This window comes from Artemia franciscana, chromosome 5 (genome assembly GCF_032884065.1).
Source record: "Artemia franciscana chromosome 5, ASM3288406v1, whole genome shotgun sequence".
Classification (NCBI taxonomy): domain Eukaryota; kingdom Metazoa; phylum Arthropoda; class Branchiopoda; order Anostraca; family Artemiidae; genus Artemia; species Artemia franciscana.
Genome location: NC_088867.1, coordinates 50,096,945 through 50,113,769, shown reverse-complemented (window position 1 = coordinate 50,113,769; position 16,825 = coordinate 50,096,945). Strand labels below are relative to the sequence as shown.

Below are 16,825 nucleotides of genomic sequence, written 5' to 3'. Positions count from 1 at the left end.
TATATGAATGGTCAATCCTTGAGTATCCGAATGGGATCCGGGTTCCAACCACGTTTGGTAATTTTAAGAAGTATTGCGGAGTGTATAAGTGAATCAAAGGCATGTATAACATTAGGCTATGACTAGTAATTAATATACCTTTGCTGGCTGTGCTTTGACAGGGCTAGTTCATTCTTTGATGTTAACTTAGTCTGAATTTGTATTGCAAATGGGTTTTAGAGCATTCTGAAAAAATCTCGAATACTTAAAATGAGAGGTTGCAACGATGACGGGTAGAAAAGAGGGTCACTGAGGTTAAGTTTTTGCTTCTAAGGAACCGAAGTAAGGTTTCCGAAGTAAAATGTAGAGAAACAATTGACTACAGGATTATCAACTTCATCGGAAACGTGAAGTCTTTAATTAAAAGAGGACTAGAGTTTTCTAAGGAGGCCCTAGACGGCCAATCATTTTGATCAAAACCTTCTGTCAATCGATTGACTCAAGCATGATTGCCCGTCTTCGAACCAAGCTTGAATCAAGCGTTGACGGTGATTGATAGGAAGTTTGAATGACTCAATCATTTTGATCAAAGGCAGTGTTTTAGATTAACTTTGGTCAAGATTGAAGGGTTCATTGAAAGCTCGATTGAAGGTTGATTTAAGCACATATCAATCCATTGATCAAAATGATTGACCGTCTTGAGCCTCCTTTACAGCCTCGTGCGTGATTGACACAACTGGAAGACTTCAACCTTATTTTTGAGTTACTTTTATGGATTGTGATGTGTTTTTGAAACTAATTGAGTAGCTTCGTTGTTAAATAGTAACTTTTCTTTGTTACCGCTTGAAGACAAATGTCCTATTGAAGAATTAGGGCCCATGCCACCTTTCTTTTTTTCCATCGGTATCCATTATGGAATAATATCCCAAAATAAGCTTTCAAACTGATTAAAAATACGTGTAAGCTTGTATTTTTGACTATTTTTTGGGAGGATTTCCTCCAAAACAGGGGGAAACCTTAGTTTCCAAGAAAGACCCACTGTTGCCCTCCCACTGCATGAATGGAAATGCTAATAATACGCCTACGAATTAATTATGTAGTCCTATCATTTCATTGATAAGAGTGGACCTTGATGTGGCCTACAGTTTTATTTTTGACGTTTACATTTAAACGTATAAAGATGTTTTAAGTTGTCAAATAGTAAATGTTCTAAAGGGGAAGAGGGGAATTTCTTAGAGGGAGAGGACTGGAATAATTCATGAAGGTGCAAAAAACATAAGAACATAGCTCATTCAAATGCACTTGGTGTTATTCTTTTAGACATAGAAGACAAAGACCCATTGTCAAATGAAGGTGCTTCAGACCACAATGTTGAAGATTCAATTTTGGCATACGGACCTCTCACGGACTACTCTTCTGTCGCAGATCGCACTTCTGGTTTCAAAACTGAAGTTGGTGTTGCATTCAAAAAGCCTAACGTACTCTCTGAGCAATCTGCAATGACTAGATCAAGTATTTATGGTAAGGATAAACCTTATCATATTTTTTTTCAGCTATTTGTATTACTATAAACGTAATATTGATAATAGTCAAGGTCCTAGGGTGGATTTCTCAAGTTTTTTTTTATCGCTATTAGTGATACGCAACTTATTTTTATTTGAAAACGATGGATATTTGGAACTTTATTCTCTCATTTATTCATATAAATGGAAGATAATAGAATTTTGTAATGATAGAATTTTATTTTCTTAGGTTTTCTAATGCGTATAGTGCTAAGACATTATGGTATAAAGTGTTTTGAAAGAAAGTGACTAACCTTACTCATAAAAGTTGAATTATCATTTAGAACAAGGCTGGCTATATGTCTGGCTACAAGTCTGAAATTTGGCTATATTTTTACCAAAAACTAAATACTAAGTTACCCATTTGACTTTGTATTCTTTTGGAATAAATGGTAATTTGTTCCACATTGCAGGAAAAAAAAAATATTTGTTACAAGTATTCTGATATCGACTAATAAATTCCTGGATATTTGAACAGTATATAGCTGTTCCGGTTATATCGGAAAAAAAAAGAAAATTGTAAACTGAATTTATCAGTAAAAAAAGAAATAATTTCATGAAATAGGGAAAAGAACTGTTTGGAGTTGCATGGGACCAGGAGCATCTTTTTGGGGCTTTCAGTCAAACTGGTTGAAAATGTTTAAAAAATATAAGAGGTGAAAGAGGAATTTTATGAAGATAGTAAATAAAATGAGACCTCAGCGAATATTTAGCTTCAACAAATGCTATGTTTCTTAGATTTTGAATTGTTTTGGTAAGGGGTGTGGTTGTATTGAAGAGTGAAAGGAGAGTCTTAGCACGTGATTGAAAGGAATTGTTAAGTTTAAGGGACTCAACGTGCTTTTTATGCACAGTGAAGTATAATTTAAACTTAGAAAAATATATGTTTATTCATTTCTGCTTATATTAACAAAATTTGACTGAATCTGAAATCTGAATCGGTTCCTCGAAAAGCTCATTGCCTGGTATTTTCAAAAATCTGGTTTTCAGAATCTAACTTATTTGTTATTTTTTTGTTTATTGAATATTTTGTTATACAGTATATTTGCACACAACAGTAAAGAGAGCAAATAAAAATGGAAGACAAGACAAGAAAAGAGAGTGGTGCGAAGACAAACAACAGGTTGTGTAGACAACAGAAAAAAACAATAAAAAAAAAAACATGCCAAAGGATTTAACTGCAGTTCAATAACCAATGATTAATAGTTTATTGTCTTTTTTGCCTGAATTATCTAAAAACTCTCGACTATGGAGTGTGAACAGTGTATAAACAGATCAAACTGACAAAATAATAGTAAAGGCAAAAAGCCAAAAATCGACTGTTAATATGCTCAGTAAGAATCGACCTCGTCCTTCACAGGACTTGCCCATATATACTATGGGATGAATAAATTGAACTGTTGATCTTCCAAGCTCTAGGAGTGGGAGTGGTAAGTAGTTTGAAAAAAAAGAACAGTTTCAGAGTTCTTCAAGCTAGTGTCCTATCCCATCTTGAGGTATTGGTGCTGAAAGATACCAAAAAATCCACTTATCAGCTGCAGCGTGTAACAGAAATTCAGGATCTTCTTCGCGTAACATACTAATGGATGATTGATTATTAAGAACATAATAATCATTATTAACATATTAACATAAAACATTATTAACATAATAATGAATGATTCCAATATTAAGGAAGAAGGGTATTGAGCGTCAGCCTCCCGGACATAGATGTTGAAAAAATCAAGCGGGGATATTGCTCCTTGGCGGTAACCTTGAAGACAACTAAAAGCTTTTTCTATGGAATGAGCGGCATATTTTTTTCGATCGGATGGAAGTTTCAGGCAGATCAATGGGCATAAATCCATATCCTTGAGTGTTCGAATGAGATCTGGTTTCAAACCAGGCTTGTCGATTTTATGAAATACTGCCGAGTGTATAAGTTAGTCAAAAATTTATAACATCATGACCAGCAAGAACTAGTCTTTTTCCAAACCACGTTCTTTCACGTAGGCAGTGGATTTGATGACATATATATATATATATATATATATATATATATATATATATATATATATATATATATATATATATATATATATATATATATATATATATATATATACTAGCTGTTGGGGGGGCGCTTCGCGCCCCCCAAGCCCCCCCCGCGCGCATAAGTCGTTACGCGCCATATTAGTTACGCGCCATTGTAGGTGTGTCCCTATGTCCCACCTGTGAATATAGATATATATATATATCTATATATATAAAAATAAGTTGTCTGTCTGTCTGTGGATGGATCAGGTGACGTCATGTTTGTTCGCATATGACGTCTGAATTATTTCACACTAATACAAAAGAAGAAAAAAACTAAAAAGGTAAAAACTACAAAAAAAAACTAAAAAGAAAAAAAAACTAAAAAAGCTAAAAAACTAAAAAAAACTAAAAAAAGGTAAAAATCTAATAACTAAAAAAAAACTGAAAAAAATAAAAAAAGGCAAAAACTACAAAAAAAATAAAAACTAATAAAAAAACTAAAAAAGCTAAAAAACTAAAAAAACTAAAAAAAACTAAAAAAAGGTAAAAAACTAAAAAAAACTAAAAACTAAAAAAGAAAAAAACTAAAAAAAAGGAAAAAACTGAAAAATAAAAGAGAAAAAGAAAACTAAAAAAATATGAATAAATATATATAAAAATAAGTTGTTTGTGGGTTATGTCTGTCTGTCTGTCTGTCGAGTGACGTCGTGTTTGTCCGCATATGACGTCTGAATTATTTCACACTAATACAAAAGAAGAACAAAAACTAAAAAAGGTAAAAACTGCAAAAAAAACTAAAAAGAAAAAAAACTTAAAAAACTAAAAAAAACTAAAAAAAGGTAAAAAACTAAAAACTAAAAAAAACTGAAAAAACTAAAAAAAGGCAAAAACTAAAAAAAAACTAAAAACTAATAAAAAAACTAAAAAAGCTAAAAAACTAAAAAAAATAAAAAAAATAAAAAAAATAAAAAAAGGTAAAAAACAAAAAAAACTAAAAACTAAAAAAGAAAAAACTAAAAAAAAGGAAAAAACTGAAAAATAGGAGAAAATGAAAACTAAAAAAATATTAATAAATATAAAAAATATAAATATAAATATAATATAAATTAGCAATCAACAAAGCACCGAGACACAAATGACGACCGGGACACAGGGAGTATAAATGACGACCAGGACATAAGTAAAAAAAAAAACTAAAAAAACTAAAAAAATGGTAAAAACTACAAAAAAACTAAAAACTAATAAAAAAACTAAAAAATCTAAAAATCTAAATAAACTAAAAAAGAAAAAAAAGAAAAAAGGAAAAAAATAAAGGAGAAAAACAAAATTAAAAAACGAATGTATATACAGACCGGGACACCGGGATACAAATGACGACCAGGACACAGGGAATATAAATGACGACCGGGACACAGGGACACAACTACAATGGGGACGCCGGGGGGCACAGGGGGATATAAATGACGACCGGGACACCGGGACACAAGGAATATAAATGACGCCCGGGACACTCAAAGAGAAATCACAGACTGGAACACCGGGACACAAATGACGACCGGGACACAGGGAATATAAATGACGACCGGGACACAGGGACATAACTACAAAGGGGACGCCGGGGTGCACAGGGGGATATATAAATGACGATGGCGACTCAGGGAATGGTCGATTAGCAATAACCATCAACAAAGCTCAAGGGCAATCATTAGAATCATGAGGTATAGATCTGAATACGGATTGTTTTCCCATGGACCATTATATGTTGCATGTTCAAGAGTCGGTAAACCTGACAATCTATTTATATGCACAGACAATGGGACAGCAAAGAATGTTGTATATTCGCAAGTTTTACGTAGTTAAAAACATATATATATATATATATATATATATATATATATATATATATATATATATATATATATATATATATATATATATATATATATCTATATTCACAGGTGGGACATAGGGACACAACTACAATGGCGCGTAACTAATATGGCGCGTAACGACTTACGCGCGCGGGGGGGCTTGGGGGGGGCGCGAAGCGCCCCCACCAACTAGGTGTTGGGGTGGCGCGAAGCGCCACCCCAACAGCTAGTATATATATATATATATATATATATATATATATATATATATATATATATATATATATATATATATATATATATATATATTTAACTACGTAAAACTTGCGAATATACAGCATTCTTTGCTGTCCCATTGTCTGTGCATATAAATAGATTGTCAGGTTTACCGACTCTTGAACATGCAACATATAATGGTCCATGGGAAAACAATCCGTATTCAGATCTATACCTCATGATTCTAATGATTGCCCTTGAGCTTTGTTGATGGTGATTGCTAATCGACCATTCCTTTTGTTGCCGTCGTCATTTATATATCCCCGTGTGCCCCCCGGCGTCCCCGCTGTAGTTGTGTCCCTGTGTCCCGGTCGTCATTTATATTCCCTGTGTCCCGGTCGTCATTTGTGTCCCGGTGTCCCAGTCTGTGATTTCTCTTTGAGTGTCCCGGGCGTCCTTTATTTTTCATTGTTTTTTCCTTTTTTTCTTTTTTTTTCTTTTTTAGCTTTTTAGTTTTTTAGCTTTTTTAGTTTTTTTTATTAGTTTTTAGTTTTCTTTCTTTTTAGTTTTTTTTGTAGTTTTTACCTTTTTTTAGTTTTTTTAGTTTTTTTTACTTATGTCCTGGTCGTCATTTATACTCCCTGTGTCCCGGTCGTCATTTGTGTCCCGGTGCTTTGTTGATGGTGATTGCTAATCGAACATTCCTTGTGTCCCGGTCGCTTTCTCTTTGAGTGTCCCGGTCGTCATTTATATTCCCTATGTGCCGGTGTCCCGGTCGTCATTTGTGTCCCGATGTCCCGGTCTGTAATTTCGTCAGTCGAAAACATGACGTCAGTCAACACACAAACATGACGTCAACCGACAGACCCACACACACACAGACAATTTATATATATATATATATATATATATATATATATATATATATATATATATATATATATATATATATATATATATATATATATATATATATATATATATATATATATATATATATATATATATATATATATATTAGCTGTTGGGGTGGCACTTCGTGCCACCCCAACACCTAGTTGGTGGGGGCGCTTCGCCCCCCAAGCCCCCCCCCCCCGCGCGTAAGTCGTTACGCGCCATATTAGTTACGCGCCATTGTAGTTGTGTCCCTGTGTCCCACCTGTGAATATAGATATATATATATATATATATATATATATATATATATATATATATATATATATATATACATGTTTTTAACTACGTAAAACTTGCGAATATACAACATTCTTCGCTGTCCCATTGTCTGTACATATAAATAGATTGTCAGGTTTACCGACTCTTGAACATGCAACATATAATTGTCCATGGGAAAAACAATCCGTATTCAGATCTATATCTCATTATTCTAATGATTGCCCTTGAGCTTTGTTGATGGTGATTGATAATCAAACATTCCCTGTGTCCCCATCGTAACTTATATATCCCCCCTGTGCCCCCCGGCGTCCGCGTTGTAGTTGTGCCCCTGTGTCCCGGTCGTCATTTATATTCCCTGTGTCCCGGTCGTCTCTTACCATCAAAATTTACGAGCCTGAGAAAATTTGCTTTAAAAAAGAGGAAATATCCCCTAAAATTTATAGAATCTTAATGAAAATCACACCATAAGATTCATCATATCAGAGAACCCTACTGTAGAGGTTTCAAGCTCCTATCTACGAAAATGTGGACTTGAGTTTTTTTGCCAGAAGAAAGATCACGGATGCATCTTTATTTGCTTTTTGGTTGTTTTTTTGTTGTTGTTGTTATCCTAGGGGTGATCGTATCGACCCAGTGGTCCTATAATGTCGCGAGAAGGCTCATTCGAATGGAAATTAGGTGTTCTTGTGGCCTTTTTCATGGACCAAAAAAATTGGAGAGCAACTAGGTCTTCTCCTACACTCATTTTTTCCCAAAGTCACCTGATCAAAACTTTTGAGTTAGCCATCTTCTTCAGCATAGTTAAAAGTTCTAATAACTATGTCTCTGAGGACGACCTAATCCCCAACAGTCTTAGGGGCAAAAGCTGCAAGTTAAGAACTTTGCCGATTACTTACATATAATATTGGTTATTAGGAAGTTTACAGACGTTTTCAAGGGGATTTTTTCTAGTTGGGGTGAGGTTAGGGAAGAGAGGGTTACGTGGGGGGATCTTTCCATGGAGGAATTTTTCATGGGAGCAGAGAGTTTTTCATGAAGGGGCTGTTGGTTTTCCCGATATTATTGAAAAACCGATCAGGAATTAAATAAAAAGTTTTTTTTTCAACTGAAAATAAAGAGCAACATTAAAACTTAAAACAAACAGATACGCATATGAAAGGCTTCGCCCCCTCGTCAATATCTCGCTCTTTACGCTAAAGCGTTTTTAATGCTTTCAAAAGAGTTATTTGTTCTAATTAAACGGCCTTTGTCATTCAAGGGTCATTTTTAAAGAATTGGAACAAAATTCGAACTATTAATGTATTATTTTGGTAAAAAATGACAATGACTGTGATGTTTTAATCCTTAATTGCCTCAAAACCTCAGAGGCTCTAAAACGTGCTAGTGGTCGAATCTTGTCTGCTTAAGAATTTTATAATTTACTAATTATAATTTACCAATTAATTTATTAATTTTACTTAAGAAATATAAGTCATTACATTTTTAAAGTTGGTGATCTCATTTCATTTCTAGAGCTATTTGGATAGGGATCTTGCCATTTCAGAGATGAGAGTTTACCTTTATGTGGGGAATAATTTCGTTTCTAAATGTCACTTAGAGGTATAAAAATGTTTCAAGCTCTTCGGTAGTAGATGTACTAGAAGGGGAGATGGCCAGAGCTGGGCTGTTCAACACTCCTCTTCGGGATTTAATTTAGAGTGAGGACGGGATGATTCATGAAATGAATCAGCAAAGATGAAAATCAGATGAGCAATCAGATGAAAAGACATCTAGCAAAAAACTTCGTTGATTTGTAACAAAAATCAGAAGTTTTTTGAACAAAGTAATTTAATAAATTTTTATCAGAGGATTTCAATATGTATCACAGGAATATAATATACTTATAAACACTTAATCGTATTTTTAGACTTAGAAGAAAAAGATCCATTATCAAATGAAACTACAGTTCAGAATGTTAATTCCAATCCGGCATACGGACCGCGTTCTTCTATCGCGGATCGAATGTCGGGTTTCAAAAGTGCATTTGATGTTGTAGTCCTGCAACCTGAGGCTTTCTCTGATCATTCTGCAATGACTAGACCGAATTTGAATGGTAAGGATATACCTTATTACATCTTTTGGCTTTCATTTTTATTTTCGATTTAAAAACCTAATATTGAAAATAGTCAGGATACTTGGGGGGGGGGTTGTAAGATTTTTTCTATCGCTATTAATGATACGCTACTTATTTTTATTTGAAAACGATGGGAAATTAGAAGTTCATTCATTAATTCATTTGTAAAAGTAGGAAGTAATAAAGTTTTATTCTTTTAGGTTGTGTAGTGCATAGAGTTTAGTGCTAAGACCTCATTGTATCAAGTGTTTTGAAAGATATTGCTTGTACGTGTTCAAGAAAATGCTATTGTCATCTAAAAGCCGCCTTTCAAACCCTCGAGATGAAATGTCGGCTATACTTTATTAAAAACTAAGTCTTTAACTTGAAAGCCTAAAGTATCCATTTGATTTAATATCCTTTCGGAAGGAAGGGTTTAAAAAAGGATGCAACATTTATGCGAATTCATGACACATTGGAGTAAAAAGATTAGTTGCTACGAATTCCTTATATCACGTGAATAGAATCCTGGATATTTGTACGTTATACAGTTATTAAAGTTATAGTAAAAAAAAGAAAACTGTAAAACACACTGTTTCCGTACAAAAAAATAAGCAATCTAATGAAAGAAGGAAGGGGCTGTTCGGAGGTGGCATGGGACCAGGAATTAAGGGTCTCTGAAACCTGCTATTTAAGGGCCTGACTCGTGCCTCTTTTGCGGAGCTTCTAGCAAATAGCCATCAAATTTCTGAAGCTAGAGTCTTCTTTTCATTTCTTAACTTATTTGGGCTAGAGTCTTACTAAGTAGTCATCAGACTGTCATTTCAGAGATAATCGGGACTTTGATGTGGGCTATAATTTTCTTTATCAAAGTCTCATTCACTGGTATAAAAATATTTTAAGCACTTAAATAGTAAATGTTCTAGAGGGGAAAAGGGACAGAGCTGGGTACTTGAAAGCCCCTCCATGGAATTTAATTTAGATTGTACACCGAAATGACTTATGAAAGTGTATAATAAATCTAGCAAAAATTGTTGACTTGTAAAAAAAAGTCGTAAATCGTAGTTGTTTTTTTTAGAAAAAATAGCTGTAAGGGATTTTCTCTAAAGATTATGATAGGCATCATAAGAATATACTACTGATACAACTACTACTACTAACGTCTCACTGCAGTACCAAACCGCTTGAGCCAACACAGCTACGCACACTCCTTCTCTCTCTCCATCTTCCTTTACACCCTCAGAAGAAGCTCCTATTTTCCTTTAATCTTTGCTTGCGACATCTTACCACCCATTCGGAGACAACCTGCTATTTGTTTGGCCCTAGACGGCTGGTCAGCAAGGACAATCTTCGGTCATCTGTCCTAGCTATCTCATCCTTTCTTTCGTTATTGCCCTAGAAACCGGGATTGAACCACATTTTTTTGTATAGCTTGGTGTTTGAGATTCAATCGTTCAGTCTGGTGCCCAAAATGATCCGTAGGCTATTTTCTGGAAAATATCTAGTAAATCATCCTCTGTTTTTCGAGGTGTCCCTGCTTCAGAAACAATCTTGACTACCGTCATCACTGTAGCCTCCAATATTCTAATCTTGGTTCGGTGAATTGTATTCGTGTTCTTCAAAACTTTTTTTTTAGCTGTGAAGAAATACCCTGGGCTATGATTATTCTATATTTAACATCTTCATTGCACCCACTGTCTTTACTAATAATACTACCTAGGTAATTGAAGCTGCCTACTTGATCAATCTTCTTGTTACGTAACATCCCTTCTTCACCATCACTTATTCCTAGTCTTAATGACGTAGTTTTCCTAACATTAATTTTTAAACCTATTCTTGCACACTGAAGAGGCAAAACATACGTTAGTTTGGCTAACATTTTCATCTAGGATACTTGAATCATCAGCATCATCCAAGTCTAGGAGAGTTTCACTTCCCAAATTGATTCCATGTTCTGCCATTCTTTTAGACTTAGAAGAAAAAGATCCATTGTCAACTGAAGATGCTGCAGTTCAGAATGTTAAAGATTCTATTTTAGCATACGGGCCGCAGTCTTCTGTCACAGATTGTAGTTCAGTTATCGAAAGTGTATTTGATGTTGTAGTCCTACAGCCTGAGGTTTTCTCTGAGGAATCTAAAGTGACTAGACCAAATGTTTATGGTAAGGATAATGTTCTTTTTGCTTCTATTTTTATTTTGCAATTATAAACCTAATATTGATAATAGTGAGGGTCCTAAGGTTGGTTTTATAATTTTTTTTTTCTCGTGATCATAATGATAGGCAACTTTTCTTTATTTGAAGACAACGGATAATAGGAAGTTTATTTTCTTATTCATTCGTAAAAGTAGAAAATGCTAAAAGTTTGTTCATTTAGGTTCTCTAGTGCATAAGAGTATACTGCTAAGATATTATGGCATTAGATGCGTCATGAGAAATTGATTGCATGTGCTCATAAGAATGATGTCATAACAATAATGCAATAACAATGATGCAATGATGTCATAACAGTGATTCAAGGCGTTTTAGAAAACACCTTGCAAATCTTCTTTAATATGGAGTTTCAGTTATGCTTTCCAAAAAGCTAAATTCCTTAACTTAAAAATTGAAGCTGTCCATTGGATTTTATTTTCTTTTGGAAAGAAAGGTTTTAAAAAGATTGTTTGGAGTCACTGGAAAAGAAAATTTTCATAATTTGCTAATTTTATTTGAGTTTTGTTTTTATTTCTTTTCCATAGGGGGAAGGAAATTTGGTTTTTGCGTATTATACGCCACTCACTAAAGTTTGCGCTGCGTAAAACTCGAGAACAATGCGGTTTCTTCGTCAGTTTCTTGCAGCTTAGCGTGAGACAAGACAAAGACAAGTGACAGAATAGATTGGGAATATTTAATTTGGGCTATATATTTGCACTTGAGGGTGAGGGGGTAGAGTATTTGGACAGTTTGAAGTCAGAAAACGATTCTTACTTCATAATATGCAGAATTACTGTATCTAACACATCTTGCATGTATGCCCAATATACTTTGCCCCCCCCCCCCTAATGTGAAAATATATAGCCCAAATTAGTTTCTAAAGTAACGAAGAAACTGGTTTGTTCTCTAGTCCTACACAGCGTAAACTTGAGTGAGTGGTGTATAATATACAAGTACCGAAATTTTTCATGGGGAGAGAGAGCCGGATTTCCCGGTATTAATTAAAAACGATCATAAATTAAATTAAAAAAAAACAAGTTTTTTCAAGTGAAAGCTAGAGCAACGTCAAAACTTAAAACGAAGAGGGAGTCGACTCCTCCACAAGATCTTGCTCTTTATGCTAAAGTTTTTACTTTTTGTCCAAATTCTCCAAGAACAATCCCTGAAACACAACGGTCGTTTAATTAGAATAAGCGTTTAATAAGCTTTGCTTTAAAATTCTATAAAAAAAACTTTAGCGTAAAGAGCGAGGTCTTGAGAGAAGGCAACCCGTTTCATAGAGTAAATAATTTCTGTTCATTATAAGTTTTGATGATGCTCCTTACTTTCAGTTGAAAAACTTTTTTTTATTATTATTTATTTACTTACAGATAGTATGCGTTTAGGGGAAAGATACGGAACAAGTTTTTGAAAGAAAAGTAAAGAGGCTCATTAAACCAAAAATGAGCAGAAATAAATTCAAACGATCTTTAAAGTAAAAACTATGTAGACTAATAGAAAAATAAAGATATAAAATTTTTTTCTATGAAAATGACCATGTCAATAAAAAAAAACGAACAGAAATTAGTGAAAAAACTTTTTCCACAAAACAAGTTTGCTAAAGAATAGTAAAGAGCTTCATTAAGTCAAAAATGAGTAGAAATAAACCAAAATAATTTTTCAAGCTAAAACATACCACAAATCACCCTCAATAAATTAATTAAACCCAAAACAAAAATTACAATAAATAGCCGAGTCAAACTCAAAACGAGCAAAAATTAACATTGGTGGGGCTGACAACCCCCATGCCTTCTCAAGACCAGAACATAATTTGCACTTCACTGAAAATGAAATATGTTTTAAATGTTTTCACTTTTTGACTTTAATAAATACAGAAGTATTAAGACTGAGGAATAAACATCGGAATATGTATGTTAACTGACAATACACGGTTGTTTGTTTTTTTGGTAAAGTGCAAATTATGTTCTGCTCGTGAGAAGACATGAGGGTTGTCAGTCCTACTCATCTTAATTTGTGCTCGTTTTGAGTTTGATTAGGTTATCTAGTGTAGGTTATCTATTGTTCATTTGGAGGTTCATTTATTTATTAATGGTTATTTGTGGTAGTTTTACACTTGGAAGATAAGAAAAAAAATTATTAGGATTTGACAAAGCTTTTTTCTGTATATATAAGAACTTGCTGGCTCCAAAGCCAACTATCCTTTCGAAAGAAATCTAAACCTTCTCAAACTCTTTGGTGCCATATATTTTCGCTTCATTTTGATCATTGTTCGCCTACACTGTTTTTTCTTCTTCTTTTTTTTTAAATTCGCGGCCCGCTTTTGCCAAAAAATATGGAAGTTCATATGGAAGTTTTTTCAACGAAAATGGATTTGCTGGATTTTTTTTTCTTCTAAGCTTTCAAGGAACATATTGTGTAAATTACTCTTTTTTCCTGTCGTTAGTACTCTTCAATGAAACAAAAAAAAATATAAAATTCTCAAATTCGAAATCTTACTTTCCCTGCGGGGGTATTTTCCGTAGAGGGGATGGTTTCCATGATTTTTTTTTATGGGTGTTATTTTCCACGAGGGTATTTTCCAGGTGGGGGGGGGGGGTTTAACGCCTAGAATCCAATTACTCCTATGTCTAACAAATAAAATTTCTGGGTATTGAAACAGCATACGGTTTTTAAAGTTAAAGTGAAAAAATGGAAAGACTATGAATGAATTTATCAACAAAAAAGGAGAAATTTGACAAATGAGGGAAGGGATTGTTTAGAAGCGGAATAAGACCATGACCCCCTCTTTTAGGCCCTTGATCAGTGTTTGAAAATGAGTGTTTCAATTAGTATACTAAGTGAATATTTTGTCCATATATCTGATAGCTGGTGAACATGTGAAGTAACAGCATATAACTTTAAGTCAAAAGGTACTACTTCCCTCAGACGATTATTTAAAGACGGGTCTAATGGTGAAAATTTAATGCATTACTTCTTAAAGACCCTCTTCCCTGCCCAAGGTTCAAAGGACCCCTATTGACAATTGTTAGATAGACTTATCAAAGTCCAGGAGAGTTTTACTTTACCATTTGATTCGGTGTTCTGCCATGTCCTTTGCTGTTCTCCTTTGGACAAAGTCCATCAAAATGATTTATATAAATAGGGATACAATACAACCCTGCTTAACTCCAAGAAATCAGATACAAACCTGATTTCCGTCGTTGTATTTTATTTATGTACACTCAATGACATTCTTTTAGACTTAGAAGAAAAAGATCCATTGTCAACTGAAGATGCTGCAGTTCAGAATGTTAAAGATTCCAGTTTGGCAAACGGATCCCTCTCTTCTGTCACAGATTGTACTTCAGGTTTCAAAAGTGTATTTGATGTTGTATTCCAACAGTCTGAGGCTTTCTCTAAGCAGTCTAAAATGACTAGACCGAATTTTTATGGTAAGGAGATACCCTTTCATGTTCTTTTTGCTACCATTTTTATTTTTCAATTATAAACCTAATATTTATAATATTGGTTTTATAATATTTTTTCTCTTGCTAATAATGATACGCAACTTTATATATATATATATATATATATATATATATATATATATATATATATATATATATATATATATATATATATATATATATGAAATGTCAGTTATGCTTTACCAAAAACTGAATTCATTAGCTTAAAAGTCTTTGCTACCCATTGAATTTTATATTATTTTGACAGGAAAGGCTTAAAAAATATTGCTTGGAGTCAAAGTTAGCTGTTAAAAATACTCGGTGGCCGGTATTTACCCCATAAAAAAGAATATTTTGAGTCAAAGTTATAGCTGTTACAAATACTCCTATATCAAACAATTAAAACTCCCGGGTATTAAAACAGTAAATGACTTTTAAAGTTAAAGTGAAAAAATAGAAAAACAATAAAATAAAATGTAGCTGCAGAAAAAATTGAAATTTGATGAAAGAGGGAGGGGATAGTTTGGAGTATGAAATGAGACCATGACACTCTCTTTTAGGCCCTTAATCAGAATTTGAAAATGCTTAAAAAATATAAGAAGTCATCTGCAGAAAACCTTAAAAAACACATTAAAAATGTGTATTTGATATTTAATCCTTCATGATTTATTTGGAATATTTTTCTGGTCTACGCTGTTTATGTAAGTAAAGAGTAGCATTAAACCCCAAAATCAGTACACTTTATACCGTATAGACCAATCAATACAACTTACAATCAATGTGCAGAATTGACAATCAATTAAATACAATGTAAACGAATATTTTGTCCATATAACTGATAGCCGTCTTGTAAAGACGGCTATCAGTTATCAATTAATATGTATATCAGTTATCAGTTTATGTATATCAGTTATCAGTTAATATGTAAAAGGTTAACCCAAAAATCAATAAGAAACTAACTCACACCACAAACACATTGTTACAGTAATGTTGAACTAAAATCACAAAGAATATATAACTTAAACTGGGCCTCAGCTTCGTTGCCTCACTAAGTTTTAGTCAGGTCGGACAAAAAAGGCCTCTGGATTCCTGTCACTGGTTTTGTTTATATTGGAGAAATTCCTAATTGCTGTACTAGCTCTTTTACCTCTAATCGTTTATATCTTTTTTCCCGGGTTTGATTTTATACAGAACTAATATACTGCTAAGAATGACATGAATTGTCAGCCTCCGTGGAAAGTATAATTTGATGGGAACCTTTAAAAGAGCTATGATTCTTTTCCGATGAATCAACGGCATAATTTTGTTTCTCTAGAGCGAGTTTCAGGCATATGAATGAGCATAAATCCATATCCTTGAGTGTTCAAGTAAGATCTAGGATTGCACCAAGCTTGCCAATTTTAAGAAGCATTGCAGAGCGTACAGGTAAATCAAATCCAAGTATAACATCATGTCCAGCAAAACGAAACTCCTACCTGTTATCAAACAGTTCATGGTAACGAACTGTAGTAAGGAGCGACCCTGCTCAATAGTAACCAAAAATCTAAAAATGGAATTTTGATACCAATAGCTACATCAAAAGAATTGCATTTTCATGCTGATTTTAAATATATAAGTTTCATTCACTTTAGTCTTATCCATCAAAAGTTACGAGCCTGAGAAAATTTGCCTTATTTTAGAAAACAGGGGGGAAACACCCCTTAATAGTCATAGAATCTTAACGAAAATCATACCATCAGATTCAGCGTATCAGAGGACCCGATTGTAAAAGTTTCAAGCTCCTATCTACAAAAATGTGGAATTTTGTATTTTTTGCCAGAAGGCAGATCACGGATGCGTGTTTGTTTGTTTTTTTTTCCCAGGGGTGATCGTATTGACCCAGTGGTAGAATGTTGCGAGAGGGCTCATTCTAACAGAAATGAAAAGTTCTAGTGCCCTTTTTAAGCGACCAAAAAAATTGGAGGGCATCTAGGCCCCCTCCCACGCTAATTATTTTCCCAATGTCAACGGATCAAAATTCTGAGATAGTCATTTTATTCAGCGTAGTCGAAAAACCTTATAACTATGTCTTTTGGGACGACTTACTCCCCCACAGTCCCCGTGGGAGGGTCTACATTTTACAAACCTTGACCAGTGCTTACATATAGTAATGGTTATTGGGAAGTGTACAGACGTTTTCAGGAGGATTTTCGGTTGGGGGAGGGGTTGAGAAGAGGGGTATATGTTGGGGGAACTTTCCATCGAGTAATTTGTCATGGGGGAAGAAAATTCCCATG

The 16,825-nt window shown here is 33.9% G+C and overlaps 1 protein-coding gene across 1 annotated transcript in view; it reads left to right on the top strand.

Annotated features, from left to right (window-relative positions):
- LOC136027548 (uncharacterized) overlaps positions 1–16,825 on the top strand; it is an 84,341-nt gene that overhangs the window by 48,759 nt on the left and 18,757 nt on the right. The window contains exons 8-11 of the mRNA XM_065704907.1: positions 1,300–1,500; positions 8,727–8,912; positions 10,882–11,073; positions 14,343–14,534. Of these exons, the coding sequence (XP_065560979.1) occupies positions 1,300–1,500; positions 8,727–8,912; positions 10,882–11,073; positions 14,343–14,534 (771 nt within the window). The remainder of the gene's footprint in view (positions 1–1,299; positions 1,501–8,726; positions 8,913–10,881; positions 11,074–14,342; positions 14,535–16,825) is intronic.